This window comes from Canis lupus, chromosome 15 (genome assembly GCF_048164855.1).
Source record: "Canis lupus baileyi chromosome 15, mCanLup2.hap1, whole genome shotgun sequence".
In the NCBI taxonomy this organism is placed as follows: domain Eukaryota; kingdom Metazoa; phylum Chordata; class Mammalia; order Carnivora; family Canidae; genus Canis; species Canis lupus.
In genome coordinates this window covers 15,543,836-15,566,361 of record NC_132852.1, presented here as the reverse complement: position 1 = coordinate 15,566,361, position 22,526 = coordinate 15,543,836, and the positions used below count along the sequence as shown (strand labels likewise).

At 45.9% G+C, this 22,526-nt stretch overlaps 1 protein-coding gene across 13 annotated transcripts in view; it reads left to right on the top strand.

Annotated features, from left to right (window-relative positions):
- The window catches only part of ACSL1 (acyl-CoA synthetase long chain family member 1), a 70,509-nt gene that overhangs the window by 11,759 nt on the left and 36,224 nt on the right, over positions 1 to 22,526 (top strand). For 4 of the 13 annotated variants that reach the window (XM_072775962.1, XM_072775956.1, XM_072775955.1 and 1 more), the window contains exons 1-2: positions 10,180 to 10,349; positions 10,800 to 11,026. In XM_072775962.1, coding sequence (XP_072632063.1) covers positions 10,316 to 10,349; positions 10,800 to 11,026 — 261 coding nt within the window. In that variant the 5' untranslated portion in view covers positions 10,180 to 10,315. Of the gene's footprint in view, positions 1 to 5,630; positions 5,887 to 8,783; positions 8,973 to 10,179; positions 10,350 to 10,799; positions 11,027 to 22,526 lie in introns of those variants that run through there. The other 9 variants (XM_072775957.1, XM_072775951.1, XM_072775960.1 and 6 more) reach the window with 5 other exon arrangements.

Below are 22,526 nucleotides of genomic sequence, written 5' to 3'. Positions count from 1 at the left end.
GAGGTGGAATCCTGTTACTTAGTCCCGAACGGCAGGGCCATGTGGCCATCCATTGCCTTCTCTAGCGTCTTCTTGGAGATGCTCCACGGTTTTGGTGACAGAAGGGGGCGTACATTTCCTCTGTTCCCATCCTTTCTTTATCCCCTCTGAGGCCCACACAGGCAGCAGCGGAGCTGGCACAAGATTTGGCAGCACAGCAGGGGCACAGCCAGTATCTAGAACAGTGAGATTTCTGCATCTGAGACCAGTATTTTCTTGGACAAAACATGAGGGACCCCGGGACTGTGGTACCTCCTGTGTGTGCAGTTTTTCGAACAGATGGGCCCTCCTTCCCATTCCAGGGCCCTGGGTGGAGAGGAGTTCCCGCCTTGCTGGGTCCAGCTATGGCTGTGCTACGAGAACGTTGGTCCTCTTTCCTACTGAGTTCTTTACCTCCCAGGAGGTAGAGCGTCCTGTCTCAGGACTTGCTTTGTGGTTCATCGCAGGCCAGGGAGGTGGAGAGTCCATTCTGGGTTCTTCCAGTGGCAGCAGGAATTACATTTCCATCTCTAGCTATTGTCCTAATAGGTTCTCCTTGTGTTGTTCAATTCACCCAGCCCATGGTGTCATGTTCTTAACATGGTCCTCTGGACATAATTATGGCTCTCCCTGTGCCAGATGTCACCTGAGGTAACGTGTCCTGGTGGATCCAGTTGACAAGTGGGAAGCTGAACCTACAGAAGCCTCTTCCATCTCGGTTCCTGCAGAAGAGTTGGGTCTCCAGCTCAAGTGAGACAAGCAACTGAGGCCTGGTCTGCCCAGCCTGTCCCTTCTCTAACTTGTACCAGGAAACATCCTGACCCTGCCTTGTTGTGGCTTCTGAGAACTCACTTAACAGTATTAAATCAGCGTTTGAAGACCAGTGGGAAAATCTTGCTTCTCTTAGGAACTTTTTTTTTTTTTTTTTCAAATGGAAACTTCTCCTAAGTCCATGCCACCTCACATCACCTGGATATCTTTGCTGGCCATGTCCAAACTGTAATTGTCATTTTCCCCAGTGGCTTTATATGACAGGTCTCCGTATCTATGTTGAAGAGAGAAGGGAGGAGAACTCTATGGCTTTTCCCTCCGGGGAATGCTGGGCAGGTCCTGCTTGTAGCATTCCTTACATCTCAGATGGCCACCCATTCGGTGCCATGGGTATTTCCAAGGGCTCTCCTCCCTGCAATCCCACCATTGCTTTCCAGCTCCTGGGATGTTTCTCTGGTTTGGAGGATTCTCTTTTTTGTCATAGAAGACTCACTTATAGGAGCTGGCGGCCAACCTGATGTCAGTCTCTAGACTCTAGACCCCTTCTGGCATTTGCAGTTCTACTTAAGAAAGGTATTTGCTTGCTCTCTTTCCTTCCTTATGGGCAACCTTCATCTTTCTTTCTTTTTTTTTTTTTTTAATATTATTTATTTATTTATTCATGAGAGACACAGAGAGAGGCAGAAACATAAGCAGAGGGAGAAGCAGGATCCCTGCAGGAAGCCCAATGCGGGACTCGACCCCAGGATCACGCCCTGAGCCTAAGGCAGACACTCAACCGTTGAGCCACCAAGTTGACCCAACCTTGATCTTTCAAAAAGTAATCCACTGTCTCCTGTCTCAATATATGTCTCAATGTCTGTGAAGGAGAAGGGAGGACCCTAGTCCTTAGGTGACCTTAAGGTGACATTATACATAAGTGAAACAGTCTGGAAATTGAAAAACATCCTGGGAAGATGTGTGGGAGAGTATTTTTATGTAGCTTTAAATCAGTGTCTTGCAACCTTTTTTTTTTTTTTTTTTGGTCCCCCTCCACATCACCTAGGAGGTGGTGCTTACTCCCTTCTGGCACATCGGCTCACAGTGGCAGCCGCAGCCACAATGTAGGGTATACACAGAGAACGCTAAAGTTTAGAAATGCTTTGAATGCCTCCTTTCTCTTTGGAGAGTCATTGTTCTATAAATACACCTTCCTAGGGCCTGTAAGCAGAGAACTGGTCAGAATCACAGAGGGTCATTCATAGCTCAGTGACTGTTAATGAAACACCTGTTCTGGGCAAAGCACTATGTCAAGCATCAGGGACATAATAAAGACAGATGGGAAGAGGCCCTGGCCTAGGAGAGGGAAGCATACACATAAGAGAAGCATACCCTCACTACAGGTGTAAAATTAGGAGGTGCTAAGGATCGCACCAGGGCTACTAATAACATACTCCTGGAATTCAGAGGAGGGCTCTCTGCTTCTGCCCATGGAGGTCATGTAAGACTTGATTAGAGAAGGTGGCCTGCTTGGGTAGGGCTGGACTTTTTACAACAGGGCCAGGGAAGGGGTTGTAGGTGAAGGAGAGGGCAGGGAGGGGAACGCAGAGTGGGCATGGAGGGTAGATTCTCTCATGGGTTCCTGGGAAGGGCAGGAGCTCAGCAGAGGAACAGAGGTGGCGGGCCCGGGACACCTGCCCTCCCAGCCCTGTTGAGGCAAGGGGCAGAGCTGGCACAGAGATACAGGGGGAGAGGATGGCCCCTTCTCCTCGCGGGGAGGAGGGCTTTCAGGACCCTGGAAAGCTATGTGTCCAAACCCCTCCCTCTCCCCATTCTTCTTCCTCCTCCCAGGGTTCGGTCTCCCAGGCTCAAAATCCCAGCCCTCCGATTCCTCCTCTTTTTTCCATTTATATCCCCTTAGTTACCAAAATCTGTGTTTTTTTTAAGTGGTTAAAAACTTGTTATTGTAACAGGCATAACATAAACTTCACCCTTTGACCATCTTTAAGCATACAATTCATTGGCAGTAAGTACATTCTCAATATTGTGTAACCATCACCACTGTGGAGTTCTAGAAGTTTTCGTCATCCCAAACACAAACTCTGTCCCCATGAAGCAGTAACCTCCTCTTCCCCTCCCACCCTCCACTCCAGAAGTTTCTATTTCTGTCTCTACGAATTTGCCTAATTCTGAGTCCCTAGAACCCTATCACATTTTTGAGTTTCATCCATGTTATTGGTGCCTTTCTGAATTTTCTTCTTTTTTAAAGGCTGGATAATGTTTCACTGTCTACAGGTACCACATCTTGGATGTCCCTCCATCTGTGGATGAATGTTGGGGTTCAGACCCTGATGTTTCAAAGCCCCACGTATCATGGCTCTTGTCATCCCCTGAGTTGCCTCCCACCTTGGTCTAGACAACAATCGCTGCGTGTCTCCGCAGCAGCACCTGCCCCTCCGGGTCCAGAGGCTTCACCTTCACAGACCTGGCCTCGGGTCCCATTGTCGCATGGAGCCGGGGCAGGATGTGCAACTTCTCCTGGGCACAGTTTGCTGTGTTTGAATCAAAGCTGAGAACATCCCCGGACAGTGAGGACTATTGTGAGGATCGCATTTAGTCGTGTTTGTAATTGCTCAGTATGGGGGGTCCTAAAGAAATCGTAATTTCCAGCTGATTTCCTGCAAGGTCTTCCTCCCTTCTCCTACCCAGCTTAACCCTGTCGCTTGTTCCAGATTAACTTGCTGAAAATCCTAGCGCTGAGCTGGGGAGTTGCTTCCAGCCTTTGGGTTTGGTCCCCCTGCCCTGAAGCAGTGCGAATGTTCTGAGACCACCCATCCCTTGAGGACCAGCCCCACCTTGTGCATAGGAAGAGTAAATAATGTACATGCCCCAAGGGAGGGTGAGACTCAGTCATCAGGAGTCACCTGGGCTTTCATTCTGTGGGGTGTCCTCTCTGTCACCAGGGCTTTCATTCAGTGGGGCGTCCTGTGGGTCACTACGATTTGAACATCATCAGGTAGAGAAGGCACCTTTCCTGAAAGTACCTCTGCCAGTCCTGGTCTTGCGTCCTCATAAAGGCCAAGTAACAGATTTTGGGCTTTTCTAAGGCAAAGAAGTTTAACACCAGCTGGGTGTTATTTCTGGAGGTGTGACTTTACAAAGGCAAATATTGGATATTATCGTCAAAAGCTTTTAAAAGTCAGTTTAAAGGGCAGTAAAGTATGAGGTTGAGTTATATGAATATGGAGCCATCAGACAAATTTTTTAAACTATCCTAACAAGGGGCGCCTGGGTGGCTCAGTGGTTGAGGGTCTGCCTTCAGCTCAGGTCATGATCCCCCGGTCTTGGGATTGTGTCCCTCATCGGGCTCCCTGCTCAGTGCGGAGCCTCCTTTCCCTATGCCTGTGTCTCTATTTCTCTCTCTGTGTGTCTCATGAATAAATAAAGAAAATCTTTAAACTGTCCTAACATTATACAAATGTGTTCCTGTGACTTGGGAGGATTTGTTCAGTGGTGGCCACATATGTGACCTCACAAAATGCTTCAACTTGGAACAACTTAGATGGAAGAAATAAATGTGAAGGTATGCCACAAAAAAACACTTACCCTTAAAAAGGGGCTGTAGGGGTATGCCTAGGATACTGTTTGAAGAAGCACGTTCAAAGAATTTTAATAAAATATCAGTGAAATGCAAACAGGGAGAAAGCATACACTTCTCAAGTAATTTATTGTCATGTGACTTAAATATATATGTAGCTTACTGAATACAGAAACTATTAGATTTAGACATTGGACCATCTCATCTAGTCCCTACAAGTTTATCTGTTCAAGTTGGACACATTATATTTGGAATCTCTTGACTTGGGGGCATATATGGTAGTTGTAGCTTGATGGCCAATATGAACAGGTGAGGTATCCCCCTAATCTTACTGGTTAAAAATTAGTCTACCTTGATCCTTTAAAAGCTTTATGTCCTGGGTGCTTGGGTAGCTCAGTCGGTTAAGTGGCTGCCTTTGGCTCAGGTCATGATCCTGGGGGTCCCAGGATTGAGCCCTGCTCAGCAGGGAGCCTGCTTCTCCCTCTCCTCCCAGCTTGTGCTCTCTCTCGCTATCTCTGTCTCTCTCTCTCTCAAATAAATAAAAATAAAATTTTTTAAAAAAATAAACTTTCTGTCCTGCTCTTTGTAACTTTGGGGAGATGGGCAGGGGAGTGGTTTAGCATAGAATTTTCAACTTGACCTGAATATTTCAATAACTCTGCTTTCTGAAAGCAGAGCATCTCTGCTTCACTTCTCCTTTCAAATTCTTGGAAATTGAATTGGCAATCCAGTGAATCACTTTAATGAAAATTAAGTGGGTTTAGGGTTTCCTCTACTTAGTTGGGAAGAAACGCTCCAAGGTCGTGGGGTGGGGGTGGGGGGTAATTCCCCCACATGTGTGGGATCCCGAAGTTACCCTGATGGTCTTTCTCCTTCTCATGCTCACAATGAGAAGATGGGCCGAGGGCAGTGACCATGGTCAGGAGTTCCCATACAGAATAGGGTTTGGACACTATGTTTTCCTCTCTAACTGGTGGGCCCTGACAGCCCTGTGGAACTTCTCTGCACCCCAGCTTGAGGGAGAGCCCGGCTGCTCTTTAGGTTCAAGGGGGGATGGCTTAAGCAAATCTAGCTTTAGGTCATTTGCCAGCCAGGGTTAGGGAGCACGAACCCAGTGGTTTTGGAGTGGCACATTGAAAGAACAGCACACGGTCTGGCTGCCGTTCTCTTGTTCCTCTCCGAGGCTGAGCTCTCCCCAGCCAGCACAGGACAAAGGGGGAATTTCAGCCTTCTGTAAATAGCCTATTGTACGAGGGGAGGAGGTGGGGCAAGGAATGGCAGCCTCTTGCCAGCTTGGCTTGCTGCTTTTAAGGAAAGATGTCAGGATTTCTTCATTTGCTGCTGCCCGGGCAAGGGTGCTATTTATGTGGGTTTGCTTGAAGGCTGCATTCCTCATGAAGTATTCCATCACACTGCTATTATTCAGCTGAATGGGAGCTTGAGGAACTTTAGAAGGGAAGAAACATCCAGATCGCGCATTTTTTGGTTTGTAAATGATATGAAGAACATAAAATGCTGATGTAAGTACACATCTGCAGAATCACAGGAGCTGTGTGTGTGTATGTGTGTGTGCACGTGTGTATGCCTGCGTCCTTAGAGAATGATGTCCTTGTGAGTTACCTTTGCTCCAAGCCACTTTGTCCTGGTGTAAACAAAATTCTGGGAGGTGACCCTTTGTGTCCGGGTGGCCTTGAACCCATATGTTCAGAATCTAGCATGATGGGGCAAATGCTAGCAGTTATGTAAGACGTGGAGCGTTCACATGGAGTACAGATGCTAAGGTCTCACCATGCCACGGAATGTGAGTGCTGGAAGGACCTTTAGAAACCACCTGCTCTAATGATTCCTAAGCCGGGGTGGGGACTTGTGAGCCCCCTGTGCAAGGAGGTATGCCCATGACTCCAGTGCAGAGGAGCAGCAGCTCTGCAGAGGCTAGGAATTGTTCGCTTAGAGGAAAAAGCATGACCTAAGAGTCAGTCAGGTCAGTGTCCCCGTCTTGGGACCCACCTCCTGGAAGGCTCTTAAATCTCCAGCCACAGCTTCCTTATGATCATCTTGTATTGCGATGTTCCCATGAGGTGAAAGCCTTCCCCAAACACTAAATCGGTGTGAGTTGTGCTGCTAGCTATACTTTGCAAAGTTTGGATAGCTAAGTACCAGGATTTCTGTTTCTGACAGTCATGCAAATCCAGTTTCTAGTACTTGGCCCTGTAATTTCTGCCCAGGTCTACTTAGAGGCACCCTACCCACTGGTTCTTTGCACTGGCCATATGCCATGCTTCCCTGACCATTGTTATGTTCTCATCATTCTGTGGTTTTAGACTTCAGCTTTATAGGAAATTAAAAAGACCTAAGAGAGCAAACTCATTTTTTTGTAGGTGTGGGCAGAGGAAGGATGTGCCAGAGAAGGTAGCTGCCAGTGGGCTTATGTGCTCTTGAGCGAGAAATACTGACTGCTTAAGCCTTTAAGCCGATTGAATCATATTCTTAGCAAACAGCAGCATTGTTATTTGTCCAGCCTCTAAACTTCCTGAGAGGACGATGTGGAAATTTGCTTTTGAAAAAATTTAAAAAATATTCCAACTAGAATACCACTGGAATAAGAATTAAAATCTGTCTGGGTTTTAATCATTGGTTGGCAAGTACCAGTCTTGATTCTTCTTCGAGACCTGTTGGGGGCCTGTTTCAAAGCGTGTTTATGTTCACCTGCAGCATCGAAAGGCTATTGATTGTGGCCAATTTTCTTTGAATGTAGTCTGCCTCCATCTCTACATACCCCAAATAACCTTTTCCTTAATAGCAGTTTCATAGAAGAGAGAAGATTTAGAATGCTTTCCATTCATGTTTGAGAGTTGTCCCTCATGTGGATCTAAAAGAAGGATTTGTGGGATCCCTGGGTGGCGCAGCGGTTTAGCGCCTGCCTTTGGCCCAGGGCGCGATCCTGGAGACCCGGGATCAAATCCCACGTCAGGCTCCCGGTGCATGGAGCCTGCTTCTCCCTCTGCCTGTGTCTCTGCCTCTCTCTCTCTGTGACTATCATAAATAAATAAAAATTTAAAAAAAAAAGTAAAAGAAGGATTTGTTTTAGTTCTTTATTGGATGGATTATCGTATTTCCTATGTACAGCATTAACCAGTTGGTTCAGTGAAGTTGGTTTGCAGCTTGTCACCTGGCTGCCAGTGAGAGGCATGAATTAAACTGTTATACCTTGTCATTACCCACTAAAGATAAGAATTTAACTGGATTTAAACCCTTAGCATTACACATCAGCGTCTGATTAAATGTTCTTGCATGGGTGCTACTAAGTCAGTAATTTTTTGAAGTTTTTCTTTTCTCCAAGTTTTCTTAATTTTTTTAGTTTCTTAGTTTATTTCTTATCTTTGGAGATAGACTTTTTGTCTTTCTTAGTCTAATGCTATCTTTAGCTTGGCTATTGGTGATGCTTAAAATAAGGGGAAAAATCACCAGTTTATGACGGTATTTGTTCATGGGGGAGTTATTTAAAATTCTCACACAGGGATGGGATTCTGTTGAACAGACCTCGCAAATTCACGTGATCTAGGTTTACAGAAATGACCTCAGGGACTTTTGGGACAGAAGAGACAAGGGCAGAGGGGTGTGTGTGTGTGTGTGTGTGTGTGTGTGTGTGTGTTGGGAAGGTCTTCCTCAGATTTGGGGTGCAGTGGGTATGAAGATGGCCAGAAGGTGGGGTGATTTGAAGAGAAGGCAGGTTTACACATTGTACACATCAGGTTGCTGCTTGTTTGTAGGGTGTCAATACTGTTTATGAAACCTGACCCCTCGGTGCCAACAGGACTGGACTTGATTTGTCTGCTTATCCTTACAGTCTCTGTATATGCATGCCTTCCTCACAGAGGCCTTGCCTCGTCCCCGAGTCCCACTGCTCGTAACACTTGTCACTTCTTGCAGACATTGCTTGCTTAGTTTTGTGCCTTCCCTCCCGCCCCCCAGCTGGTTAGCCCATTGAGAACCTGGACCAGGTCATCAGCACTGTCCTCCCAGCGGCTGGCACAGGGCCTTGCCCACACTGCGTGCTCTCATATGTTCACTGACTAGAGTAGTTCAATTCCTATGCGGTCATCTAGAATAAATCTGCTGTGAGTATACTATGGACAATCTGTTTCTTTCTTGGTCTGTCTCATGTTGGTTCGACATAACCACCCAACATCTGATCATTTATTTCGCTGGTTTTTAAAAGTATGTCCATTGTCTCTTCTTATTGGGATGCCAAGCAGAAAGAAAACAGTGTCTGTTTTCAGATCTGGCCTGGCAGTGACACTGAAGCCTGTCCCTGCCCATGGGTGGAGCAGTGGGGTGACTCTGCTCCCAGCTGCTCATTGGCCCATCCTCCACCCTCTCTTCTCCTGGGAAGTCAAGTATGAATTTTGCCTGCTAGTTACCTTTAGCCCAGTGGGCAGCAGCACAGGAGTCGGCATGTGACTAATGCCCTGAGAGACCTTGGCAGGTCGGGTAAGCAGCTGAGCTCCTCCAGCCTCCGCCCCACCCCCACCCTCGCCACCTCTTCTGTTCGGCAGTGGTGTGTCACCTAGCAGTCAGCTCTTGGTGGCAGATGGCGAGTGGTTTTGTAAGTACTGGAGCTTTCTCTCCAGAATTATGACCTGAAGAAATCTTGCTTGTCTGTTCCTTAATTGTTATGTAAAACCTGGAAATGTCCTGCATGTGTGCACGTGTGTGTGTGTGCGCGCGTGTGTACACAGAGCTGTTGTAGCACAAGATTGCATGAGCTGAGCAAATACAGTGCAGTCTTGATGGCCAGTGAAAACAATGGATACTCTGCTACTCCATTAAAAAAATTTTTTAAATAGTGTATATTAAAATGTAAAGATTTCTATATTTGAAAAAAGCTTATTTTCAGCTTTGTGACTTAGATATTTAAAAGAACACAGGATAAGTAGCTCATAAGTACCTTCTGAATTACAGCTAAAATGTTAGCACTTGGTTGATTGGCAGGCAGTTTTTGAGAAAAGCATTTCAGAGCATGTTCTTCCCTTTACTGCCCAACATTCTTTATAGCACTTATTTATCAATCATCTTCTCATTAGAATCATTCTTATTTTATTATCTGTACTGCACACTTTTTTATGCTGATATATATAGAAATTGTCTATAACTTCCACATTGAGGCTTTTATATACAGTAGGTTGTTCATCACATTTTCTTCTGTGTGTTTTAGCTTCTCAGTTTTGTTTGTAAACTCTGTAGTCAGGCATTGTGGGTTTTTTTTTTTTTTTTTTTTTTTTTTTTAATTAGCTCTGTACCTTACTGTTCTGCACACAGGACTAATTACAAAGTCTTGGTAGATGAAATAATAAGGGTGCCCGGCATTTATTGAGCAGTTTCTAAGCTCTCGGTGTAAATCATTTAGTCATTATAAAAGTCCTACGAGATAGGTACTATTTTCAGCCTCCATTTACACTTAGGGAAATAAGGCACAGGAGGTGAAGTAATGTGTCCCAAATCCTACAGCTAATAAGCTGGGAAGATAAGATTTGGCTCTAGAATCTGGGATCTTAAATACCATTCTATGCCTTTTCTCAAATACTATGCTGCAACCTCTCTCTAGTTATTTGGTGGTTGGTTTAAAGTTTATGTGTACCCTTTTTTTTTTTTTTTCTATTTTAGCCATACCATCTTGAGGAATGTAAAGGAAATGATTTGATCAGAATAGCAAACTACAGTCCCCCTGCACTTGTGTTGATGCTTTTGGTGCACAAAGAGCCTAGGGAAAGCAAGAGACACATTGAAATTTAGGTTGGTCTCTTTCACCCATTGGGAGCTAGTTCTGAGATGTGTCAGAAGTGGGAGTGGACAGCCGTTAGGTGGTGTGGGCTGATTTGTGCCTCCTTTCCTTTCTTCTCATTAACCCTGATAGAGAGTTGAGTGTATCAGGGAAGAAGGTGGTAACTGATGTCACCTGAGCATGTTGTGGCAGGACTTCTTCGTGAGTAAAAATCTTTTTTTTTTTTAATTTTTATTTATTTATGATAGTCACACAGAGAGAGAGAGAAAGAGAGAGGCAGAGACATAGGCAGAGGGAGAAGCAGGCTCCATGCACCGGGAGCCCGACGTGGGATTCGATCCCGGGTCTCCAGGATCGCGCCCTGGGCCAAAGGCAGGCGCTAAACCGCTGCGCCACCCAGGGATCCCAGTAAAAATCTTTTTAAATGTGGGGAGTGGAAACTTCATGCAAAATGACAGAAGTAAAATGAATGTCTAAAGTGTTTTTAGAGAAATGACATTTGACCGCCAAAGAAAGAGCTGGACCATTAAACTGTGGTTTTTAACGCTTTGATGGCTCAGCCAGGCATCGAGTTGGATGGTTAGCCTTTGGGAGTTCTGGAGACTAGGCTTGCCTTCCTGGAATGAATGTGACGTTTTTCTCTTTTGACAGAATTCAGCTTAGGGAACCACCAACACAGGACAATGCAAGCCCACGAGCTGTTCCGGTATTTTCGAATGCCAGAGCTGGCTGACTTCCGACAGTACGTTCGCACTCTGCCGACCAACACGCTCATGGGCTTTGGAGCTTTCGCAGCCATCACCACCTTCTGGTACGCCACGAGACCCAGAGCCCTGAAGCCACCATGCGACCTCTCCATGCAGTCTGTGGAGGTGGCGGTAAGTAGACGGGCTGGACTGCCTGCCACGTGCGTTTTCTTTGTGTTCCCAGATTGCCAGCTGAATGCTATATTGATCCAGATCAGTCACCATCAAATATTTGCTTGCAAGGGCACTTTGTAAGCCAGAATGTGCTCAACAAACCGAAGTTTGTCAATAGGGTAATAAATGGAGGGTAGGGGTCAGAATAGAGAGCGGAGGGACCACGGAAGTCATGTTGGTTGGGTATCTCCCTATGGTCACACAGAGGCTTCTACCCTATGCTAGGCGCTCCAGGAAGCCGGAGGATTCTGTGGGCAGGAAAGGACAGGCACAGAGTTTCTGCTCCCTGGAGCAAGGCTTATGTTCCAGCAGAGAAGAGAGCTATCGAACAAATGTTCCAGAACGAAGGGTTTCATCTGTGTTGTATCTTATATCTGATACTTAGAACATATCCCCCAGCTTTGGGAAGGGACTCTTTGAGATTTCACCTGGAAAAGGCGAGGCTAGGAACTTGCCAGAATAACATGGCCACAGAATTTCAGGTAGAACATGAACAAAAGCAAGGGCATTCAGGAGGTTGAGCTGTTGAGGATTGTGGTTGGAACGTAACTTGGGCAAACTATAGGCCATGCTCTCATCGTCATGAAAATGAAACCAGAGTGTGTGTTCTTTAATTAGGGCTTCATAGGTGGGATGGCACAGGGAAAGCTAAGGACCCTTTCAGGAAGATTCTTTCCTAATGTTTCTGCTCTGCCTTCCTTCCCTTTTGAATCTCCAGTACAAAACGTAGGGCGTTGAAACGGTGAAGAAGCCACGTTCTCACTGGTGCTCTGACTCTTCGCCTCCTCTCTGCCTTGTAGTTTCTTTCTTTAGTCTACCCAAGTCAGAATTGATTTTCAGCATTATGACTTTCAACATATGTAAAGACTATTTCTTCTTCCCCATCCTGCCCTGCTTGCCAGGCTGATGGCCACAAGAAGGAGAGGTGCCCTTCCAGTCAAAGCCCTGGCCTGTTGAGTACCTTTTTGTTATTTATAGGGTTTTAGTTCTTTGCTTTCTTTTAGGCAGTTGCTTGAATTCATGAATTTTTTTTTGAATTCATAAATTTGAAACGCTTAAAACATATAGAAGGTATGTCAGTCTAATTCATGCCAAAATGTAAAAATAAAATGACTGAATTATTGCCAAGAAAAGTTGGCTTTGCACCTTATTTATGAGGTAAATGTGAGTTAATATTTCACCTAAGCTGGTCACAAACCAAGAAGGAGTGGAATTCAGTTTTTCTAATAGATTTGACATTCCTTTTCTTCTGGGGGAGGACCCAGTGTCTCATAGTAGCATTGCCATCACCATGAAAAGAGTACTTGGCAAGTGCAGATGTAAGATATTTATAATTCAGCAGTAACTGTAAATGCCTAATTCGTATTGTATGAGAAATTGTGGAGGCACTCACAGTGTGCTTTTTAAGTTCCAGCTCAGCATAAAGTCATTGTGAGACTTATTAAAAATAAGCTTTCATGTCCTCTGTAGAACAGTTTACAATTACTGCTAAGCCAAAAGAAGATTAAAATCTGTAATTCCACTGCCTCGTAGAGAGGCTTCCTGATTTTTCTCTTTGCTTATAGAAATAGATTTAGCTCTGATTTTCAGAACTTGTAGGTCTTAGGAATGAGATAGAAAATTTGCTTTGCATTTCTAAAAAAGCCCTTAAAATAGTGAATTTAAGACTAGCTTTGAATTCCAATGCTCAGTAACTATAGATGCTTTTCTATAGCTAGCATGGTCATACAGACTTCTGTGGCAGAAAGAAGCACTTAATTCACTTCATTAAGTATTCATGAAGCGCCTGTATATCTGGCATGGTGGCAGGAATGGGTTGCCAGGATAAAATATTGTTGTTTTGTTCCTACTTTGAAAACAAGTAAGCACCATTTGCCAGTCCACACCCTGATCTTACGCCTCCTGCCCCCATTTCACATTCATATTTTTACCCTCCTCTTCCCATAAACCTTACACGGGTATTAAAATGACAGGAATCTGCCCTTTTTGGTTTTGCTGCATCTCATCTCTATCCACACCGCCTGATCCCAAGCTACACCTTCTTTAAGCACCAGCACAGAGGTTCTTGAGAAGTTACAGCTTCTAACATTTCTTTTTAAAAGTCAGGGTGATAGGGGCACCTAGGTGGCTCAGTCGGTTTAGTGTCTGCCTTTGGCTCAGGTCATGATCTCAGGGTCTTGGAATCGAGTTCTGCATCAGGTTCCCTGCTCAGTGAGGAACCTGCTTCTTCCTCTCCCTCTGCCTGCTGCTCCCCTTGCTTGTATTCTCTCTCTCTCTCTCTCTCTCTCTCTCTCTCAAATGCATAAATGAGATCTATAGCTCGTGCTATAGCCCCATGTAGGAAAGGTGGTGAGGACATAGGCTGGTAACGGGACAGAAAAGCCGGAGTTTGGAACAGAATCCTACAAGCCTTTCTTAACTTTCAAGCTTGGTTTGACCTGCACTCTGTTTAGAGGGCTCTGCCCCTGCATCCATGGTTGCAGCTGACACCCGCCTGCAGCAGCGGGACCCAGAGGCTGCCTTTCCTATGTGTCAGGGAGGAACTTCCAGCTGCCACAGAATTTTTCTGCCCCTGCTCCACAACTCTGAGCTGTGGATAGAAGTGAGTTTCTCTGTATCCGTGTGGCCTTTAATCACTTTCATAAGTGATGTGTGCATTTCCAGGTTTGTTTGCCTCTGCCTGTTGGCTGAGGTTAGATCCCTGTGTCCCCCTGGAGAAGACGGCCTTCACCGCAGTGACCTAAGCCCTTCGCGACTGGTGAGGGCCCAGATCACCTTGCGGCCCAGGGACAGAGGAGAGCGTGATGGAGCCAGAAGGGCCCAAAGAGGCAGAGGCTGGACCTGGCTCCTCTGCCTAGACCAGGCAGCTTTGGGCAAGTTCCCTTGACTTTCTGACCTTGAGATTCCTGGAAAACAGGAGTGACAGTATCTTCCCTCCCTCGTGGGGATGTTGAGAGTACTGCATTGAGGGGACACCTGGGTGGCTCAGTGGTTGAGCCTCTACCTTTGGCTCAGGGCATGATCCTGGAGACCCGGGATCAAGTCCCGCATCAGGCTCCCCGCAGGGAGCATGCTTCTCCCTCTGCCTGTGTCTCTGCCTCTCTCTGTGTCTCTCATAAATAAATAAATAAAATCTTAAAAAAAAAAAGAAAAAAGAGGAGTGCATAGATATTTGCAGAGTATCCGCTTGGCCCATACTAAGTGTCCAGTAAATGTTAGTTTTCTTCTTCTGTTAAGGCCTGATGTTTTATACACAAGAAAACAGCTGAATCCAAAGAGGCAAAATTATATCGTATTGTTTTTTTTAAAGATTTTATTTATTTATGCATGAGAGACACAGAGAGGCAGAGACACAGGCAGAGGGAGAAGCAGGCTCCACGCAGGGAGCCCGACCTGGGACTCCATCCCAGGACTCCAGGATCATTCCCCAGGCCGAAGGTGGGCGCTAAAAAACTGAGCCACCCAGGGATCCCCATATTGTTAGTGGAATACCTAGAAGTCTGTTACACTGCTGTCATTAACAGGAGTTGAAAGTTACATATTATAACTGGGGCTCTTCAGGGGCCAGAGGAGGATGAATAAAGATAATAAGGAAAGTTTGGTTCTATCTAGATTAATCTGAAGAGTTGGTGGCTAGACCTTTGAACCCAGGAGCAGCTTCTTCTGCAAATGGGGATTACAGGCAGATGGATCTGAAGGTAGTGACGGAATTGAAGGAAGAAAAGGAACAGGTGGTGGTAGAGAGCCTGAGGTTCTGCACACAGGTTGGGTGTGGGGGCAGACACTGTCAAGGATGGGGTGGGAGTGAGGCCTGGGCCGGGAGCCGGGAGCCTGGAGCTGTCACAGCCTGGGCCACAGCAGCAAAAGTGGATTTCTGGTGAGCTTCTGCCTCCCCTCCTCCTCTACTCCTGTACCAGCTTAGACATAAATGGGGTCAGGGCAAAACTCGGTGTGATCGGGTCATAGGCCCACCTACCAGAGTTTAAGAGATTGAGGCAACAGACTCTTCCGAAGTGTAAATGAGAATCATTATAACTGCTGCAGGAGGTCGTAAAAGGAATATGGGAATCCTTCCAACTGGTGAGAGATGTCGTCTAGGCCTTGAGATGGCTTACTTGTCAAAAGATGGATTTTGGATAGCCGCTGTCAGATTATAACGTACTTAAATGATAACCCAAGTTACTTGCTTTGTTTTTAAATATTAGAGAAGGGAGTAAATTGTAGGATGCAAAAACCTTTTTTTTTCTTTTTGAAAGATTTTATTTATTCATGTGAGAGAGCACCAGCAGGGGGAGGGGCAGAGGGAGAGGTAGAAGCAGGTTCTCCCCTGAGCAGGGAGCCCGATGTGGGGCTCGATCCCAGGACCCCGGGATCATGACCTGAGCTGAAGGCAGACGCTTAATCGACTCAGCCATCCGGGAGCCCCCAAAAACTTTTTTATACCAGTAAGTCCATAGCCTTTTTAAGACTTTATTTGAAGAATATCAGAACTTAGTTTCAAATTTACCTCTGGCAACTAATTAGTCTATAACAGATTCACTGTTTAAACTTGTTAGTTATTACTCCTTGGCTCTAGTGTGGGTTCATATCTTTCAAGATGCAGAACCAGTTCTATGGGTCTCCCTTATCTTGCCTCCCTAAATTGGATGCGTTCCACGGCAAATGATCTAGTGACATTGAGGCGAATGTTGGCTGGCTGGCCCTTTGGCGTGAAAGGTTGAGTTGACACATCCACATGGTGGGGTATATAAGGTTAGCAGCTGGCCTTAGCAGTTTAGTCCTGTACCCCAGAAGGTCTAATATGGAGGATGTGGCGTTCTGGATTTAATGTTCTGTGGCACGGAGCAGTTATCTGACAGGCATCCATTCAGAAGCACTTGAGCATCGGCCGAGTAATGTGTGCACAATCCCCGGGAAGGAGAGGCTGCTGCCCTCATGCAGCTTATGGGCAGGCGGGCAGTGCAGCCAAGGACTCCTTCTTTCCCTGGGAGAGGGCAAGGATTGTCCTTAAACTAAGAGCAATGTGAGCAACTTGTTCTCATGCCCTAAAGCAAGATCTCTGGTTCCTTCTCCCTTAAGAACTCTGAAAGGAGGGGCACATGGGTGGCTCAGTGGTTGAGTGTCTGCCTTCCGCTCAGGTCATGATCCCAGGATTCCTGGGATGGAGTCCTATAGCGGGCTCCCGGCTCAGCGGGGAGCCTGCTTCTCCCTCTGCCTGTCTCGGCCTGTTTCTCTGTGTCTGTCATGAATAAATAAATAAAATATTAAAAAAAAAAAAGAACTCGGAAAGGAGCAAACTGAATGTAACATACCCGGCCTGTGGAAGCAATGCTCAATAAATGGCCTGGTTTTAAGTTTCGACGAAGACTCACATTGGACTCACAGCCTGCCTGCCTCTGGGGTAATGACATTGGCAACACAGAGTGACGATGACAAAGAGAGGTTGACTCGGAGAAGCAGTGAGAAGGGTGGTTGCCCGCGGCTGCAGGTGGGGGAATAGGGCGAAAAGGGCACAAACGTTCAGCTGTCAGAGGAGCGAAGTCTGAGGATCCACCTAGAGCGTCGCAGCCGTGGTTGGGAGCCCTGCATCGTCCGGTTGAGATTTGTCAAGAGAGTAGGATTGAAGGGTTTTCACGGAGAAAGAAAAAAAAATGCGACTCTGTGGGGCGATGAGCTACTCCATGGGGAGAACCTTCCCACTGTCCAGGCGCACGTGGGGTCACCTCGAGCGCTGCGGGGGCCTTGTCAATTGCATCCCAGTAAAGCGAGGAAAACCAGAAGGCGAAGCGAGGTGATGTGCTGGACAAGAGCAGCTGGGGCTGGCTCCGTGTGGGGGTGCTCATGTCCAGCTGGGCAATGGCACCCCCCCACCCCCAGCGCTGTGAGGCATGGGTGCAGGGAGCTGCCGGGGCAGAGCAGCAGGAGACATTGCCTGGGAAGGGCAGGTGCGCTCAGGTGGTGGAACCGCTGCCACCAGCCTGGCGGTCGGTGGCAGAGCACCTGTAAGAGGAGGTGTTAGACTTCCCAACTTGAACCCGGTGGGAGGTAGCAGGGGAGCATAAAGAGGAAGGGTATTAGCTGCCGTCTCGTTGTTTCTGTAGTCACTCGTAAATATAGACATAAATAAAAACAAGTTTTCATCCTTGGGAAGACTCGGAATGGTCCACCAGAAGTACGTGTGGGACTTCCGGGGAATCTTCTGGTTTGATCCGTCAGCTTCATACTTGTCAATAATACTTTTGCAAATCCTTGTTTTGGAGCATTAACCTTCATTTACTTGCCATCTGTAATCACACGTTTCCAGTCAATATTGCCCACTGCTTGGGCTTCCCTGGTCTAACTGCAAATTAATTGTACATGTAGTCAAAGATATATGCAAAGATTTGCCTTTCTTTTTCCCCAAAGATTTCATTTATTTATTCACGAGAGACACAGAGAGAGAGAGAGAGAGGCAGAGACACAGGCGGAGGGAGAAGCAGGCTCCATGCAGGGAACCCGACGTGGGACTCGATCCTGGGTCTCCAGGATCACATCCTGGGCTGAAGGTGGTATTAAACCGCTGGGCCACTGGGGCTGCCCAAGATTTGCCTTTTTAATCTTATCCCAAGCAACTTGGCTGCTGTGGTGCTTAGAGCGCTTTCAAACACGTTTTTCTGAAGCGTATGGCATCTGAGGGCATTCTCAGCAAGCGGTCCTGGCAGTTGGGGCAGTGGATGGAGAAAATGTATTTGGAAGGGTGTTCCTGTTTAGATGTATTATTCTGGGAGTGTGCAAACAGCGGCATTTTCATACCTTTGGGGTAACTTTAGCACCCCTGCTAAGACACAAGAGGCTTCTTAATAACATAGTATGAAAAAAAAAAAAGGGGGGATCCCTGGGGATCTCAGTGGTTTAGCACCTGCCTTTGGCCCAGGACATGATCCTGGAGACCCTGGATCAAGTCCCACGTCAGGTTCCCTGCATGGAGCCTGCTTCTCCCTCTGCCTGTGTCTCTGTGTCTGTCTGTCTGTCTGTCTGTCTCTCTCTCTCTCTGTGTCTCTCATGAATAAATAAATTAAATCTTTTTTTAAAAAAAGGTATGAAAAACCTTGCTAATTACTTTCTCTTAACTAGACTCACATTGTAGGAAGCTTAACTGAGTTAAATGGCTAAAAAGTCTCACCTATTAATTGAAAGCGACCAGTGATTTGAATGAGGCAGTAGCAGTATCAGTTCTGGTCACGGGGCAGCGGTGGGTAGGTGAGTAGGCTGCAAAGTAAAGGGCAGGCATTACAGAGAACTGAAGGCAGAGTTTCTGATCTTTGTGCCAAGGCCAGCCCACAGGCTGCCTTTAGGAATTCAAAGAAAGACAGGTGATTGTTTTAGAAAAATTTATTTCTGGCTTCCATTTAACCACGCAGTAAAAGCTTAATAAGTTCACTAACTAGGAACAAGGTTAACACAGGTCTGAAAAAACAATTTGATTTTGTACAAAGGACGCTACCTCCTAGAGGCTTCATCAAGCAGAAGTGTGTGCTGGAGTATTTATTTAAGTTTAAAAATAGCCTCCCCACAAGCAGGGTCAACTCAGGCCAAATGAAAAATGACAAATATAAACTTTCTGAGCCTCTCGACAAAAATCCCTACTTACATTCATGTCTAGAAGGCCAGCCATGGGTGAGAATAGACACTGGTTCCCTTTAGAATAGTCAAAAGTGGAGCAGAATAACTCACATATTCTAAATGGCAGGCATGTAGAGATGCTATGGGCAGTTTTGTTTTGCTGGAACAATGTGTGTTTGTGGGATTTTGGATTTTGTGGCTCTAGACTTTCTTCCCTCTCACGGAGGTGGGAGGGTGCTATTTCCCCTTCTGTGGTTGGCCGATTTCCCCTGGTGATGACATTGAAATGTGCTCAGCAGCACAGAACTATAGTTTCTAAATACTGTGCCAGCCTCTCCCCCACCCCGATGTAAGCACATCCTCCCCTTGGGATGGCAGTGGGGAGGCTCAGGAAGTAGGAAACTTTAGAGTGAATGAAGGGTGCAATGGAAGCCCCTCTGAGGACTAGGGGAAAGTATTGGAGAACCGAAAAACTGAGCCTGGCACCGGTGACCTGGGTCTGGCTCCTTGAAGATGGAGATGAGTGATGTGTGGGTGAGTTTGAACCCGCTCGTGATCCGCAGAGAAACCTGTTACCATACCAGATATCCACGGAGCTGGGCCCATGACCTTTTAAATGTCACCCCACAGCCTCCCCCTCGGGTTGTCATCTCACCTGCGGAGTGGCTGGCATGTAGCCCGTGCTCAGGAAATCCTCACTTAGCTTCCCTCATTCCTGCACTCTGGCGACGGAACCCAGCACTGATTGTGACGTGATGGCTCTTCCCTTTCTTTACTCCTGGGCACCTCAGGAAGTCAGCTAGTTCAGTGGTGAGCATGAACATTGATCCTGAGCGTTCCCCGTTATGCTGGGACGTTTACAGTTCAGCCTATCATGGGGAGTCTAAGTGAGTTCTAGATGTCCTGTTGTTACCGTTCAGGAAAGACGGTTGGGAAGGTCGCCAACTGGCTGGCCTTTAAAAGCCCCGGTTCGGTATAGCAAAGATCTAGTGTTGCTGGAGATGAGAATCGATGGCCAGAGAGTCTCTCTAAGAGGTCCCTGGATGGAAGAGCGGCTTTGTGCCCGGGAAGTAGACAGTGGTGTTTTGGGCAGAATAAGATGCGTGGAGAAATCTAAGTGCTGGGAAGAGTATTTCACATGGAAGATGTTGGCGACAGCCCAAAAATAAAAACTCCAACAAAACCCAACAACAAACCCTGTGCTCAGGGCTGTGGTTCTACGTGCTACTTTCCCCCTAGAGGTGGATTTAACATTAAAATCTAGTCACGTCTTCAATAGCCTCCTTACTAGTCATACAGTTCTCTCGTGGCCTGTAGACACCCATTTTCTAGATTGAGATGGACAAGACCAGTTTATAAAGCTTGGGTATTTCCATCCCCCAGAAGTCCTCAAGGATGTGATTCCCCTTTGCATTTAAATGTGAGAGTGCACAAAATGACTCTCACCTTTGGGAGTCCTTTCCCCACCCCCCCAAATACAGGTTTTCTCTGCTGTCTGAAAGTAGGCTTACAAAAGCCTAGATGACAAAGCAAGAGTGTTCCCCCACTTTCCAAAAGTTCAAGTTATGCCACTTCCCTTTTACAAAAGACTACATTGATACAGTAACAGTTTTTTTCATTAACGTAAAACTCCTCTTCAGATTTCTTCCAGTTAGTGAAAATAGGTACTAATGTGCATCTTTCATAAAGTCAAGTGTCATAAAGTGAACTTTCAGAGAGCAGGAGCCAGGGCCTGTATTTGTATTGGCAAGAGTTCTGTTCTTGGGAACCACCGATATGCACATGTACACCGTGGTCCTGCCTTTACTGGCCCCAAGTAGAACTTGAACTTTTATTTCCTAATTCAGTCCATGTGGGAAGTCCAACCTCAGGAGGACCGTTAGCTTACCCTACAACCCAGGAATTGCACTACTGGGTGTTTGCCCCAAAGATACAAAGGTTGTGATCCGAAGGGGCACCTGCACTCCAATGTTTATACAGTAATGTCCACAATAGCCAGATTACAGAGAGAGCCCTTACATATTTATACACACTGGAATATTATTCAGCATCAAAAAATGAAATCTTGTCATTTGCAATGACAAGGATAAAACTAGAGGGTATTATGCTAAGCAGAGTAAGTCAGAGAAAGACCATTATCATATGAGGAATTTAAGAAACAAAACAGAGGATCATAGAGGAAGGGAGGAAAAAATAAAACACGAAATCAGAGAGAGACACACCATAAGAGACTCTTAATCATAGGAAACAAACAGGGTCGTTGGAGGGGAGGTGGGGGTGAGGGGACAGGGTAACTGGATGATGTAGTGAGCACTGGGTGTTATATAAGACTGATTAACCTCTGGCTTCTACCTCTGAAACCAATAATACGTTATATGTTAATTAATTGAATTTAAATTTCTAAAAGAGGAATATTGGCTTATGTAGATGTTGCAAAACGTACTCATGACCACCGATTTGACCATAGTGTCACCATTTTCTATTTTTTTTTAAATTGGAAAAACTAAAACCACATTAAAGAAGTGTATAGCATAATCTTTCTTGACACTCAATCTTTTTTTTTCTTAAGATTTTATTTATTCATGAGAGACAGAGAGAGAGAGAGAGAGAGAGGCAGAGACACAGACAGAGAGAGAAGCAGGCTTCCTGAGGGGAGCCCGATGCGGAAATCAATCCCAGGACCCTGGGATCATGCCCTGAGCCGAAGGCAGTCAGATGCTCAACCACTGAGCCACCCAGGTGGCCTGACACTCAGTCTTACAGAGTGATTTCCTGCACATTTCATTAGAATTGTCTGCTTAGCTCTCCCTATTTCTTGAGGACAATTGAAACCCCGGCCTCTACCCTCAATCTGTAGCTTATATCAGAAATCCAGAAGTATTATTTTTTTCATTTAAGTAGATGTTCCTAGAAATAGCGACATGTACTTGCATGACCCAGTAATGAAATGCCCTCCTTTTGAAGTGGCTTGGGTTTGTAGCACATACAGACATTTGAGCTCTGTTGGTATAGCTGTGCTTCCCAACACTCGGTACAGTCCCTCTGCTTTGTAGGTATAAATCATCCAGTGATAAAACACCCAGTGTTTACAAATAGCATTTTTGTTCAAGAAGAATGATAGTACATACGCACATCAAAAATGATGATTCTTCAGGGGAACGGGTGATCATTTCATAGGGCAACAAATTTCAAAGCGCAGATCTTGCTTAGTGGCCCCCGCGCCCCTTTTATTCAGACTCCTCTCTTGAAATCACAGAGTGTGTAACAAATGAGTGACAATGTGACCTTTTACCCAGTTTCACCTATGCCTTAAATGGTGTGCCTTTTTGACATAGGACTCATTTACGGCTTCGTCCTCAAACCTTTGCTAAGTATTGTGATTGCCAATTAGAATCATCATAACTGTCTTGTCTTCAAGTTACTTGTCAAGATGATGGCTATTTGGGATGTCATTAACTTCTTTAACTTGGATTTGGCTGCTTTACTTCCATGTTTCTCAAAGTTCTGAGGATTATATACCACCAAAAAAAATGAACCTTCACCAAAGAATTACTTAGCCAAAAAGTTTCTCATAAAATTTTACTCTAGAGCAGCAATTCTCAAAATAGGAATTTGGGAGGTTAACCTACTATCTTGAAAAGGATTTGGTCTCCATATTTCCAAAGCCAAAGTGACTCTCTTCTCAAACCTGGCCCCCATGCCCAGTCTTCTATTTTTGATTAAATGGGACTGCTATTTTTAGACCTCCTTCTTTAAAGCACTTACTGGCCAGATCCCTTTCGTTAACCCTTACTACTTCTAGTGTCACCCTTCTTTCTCCCCATTCCCGCTTGCCACTGCTGTCACCCAGGCCCAC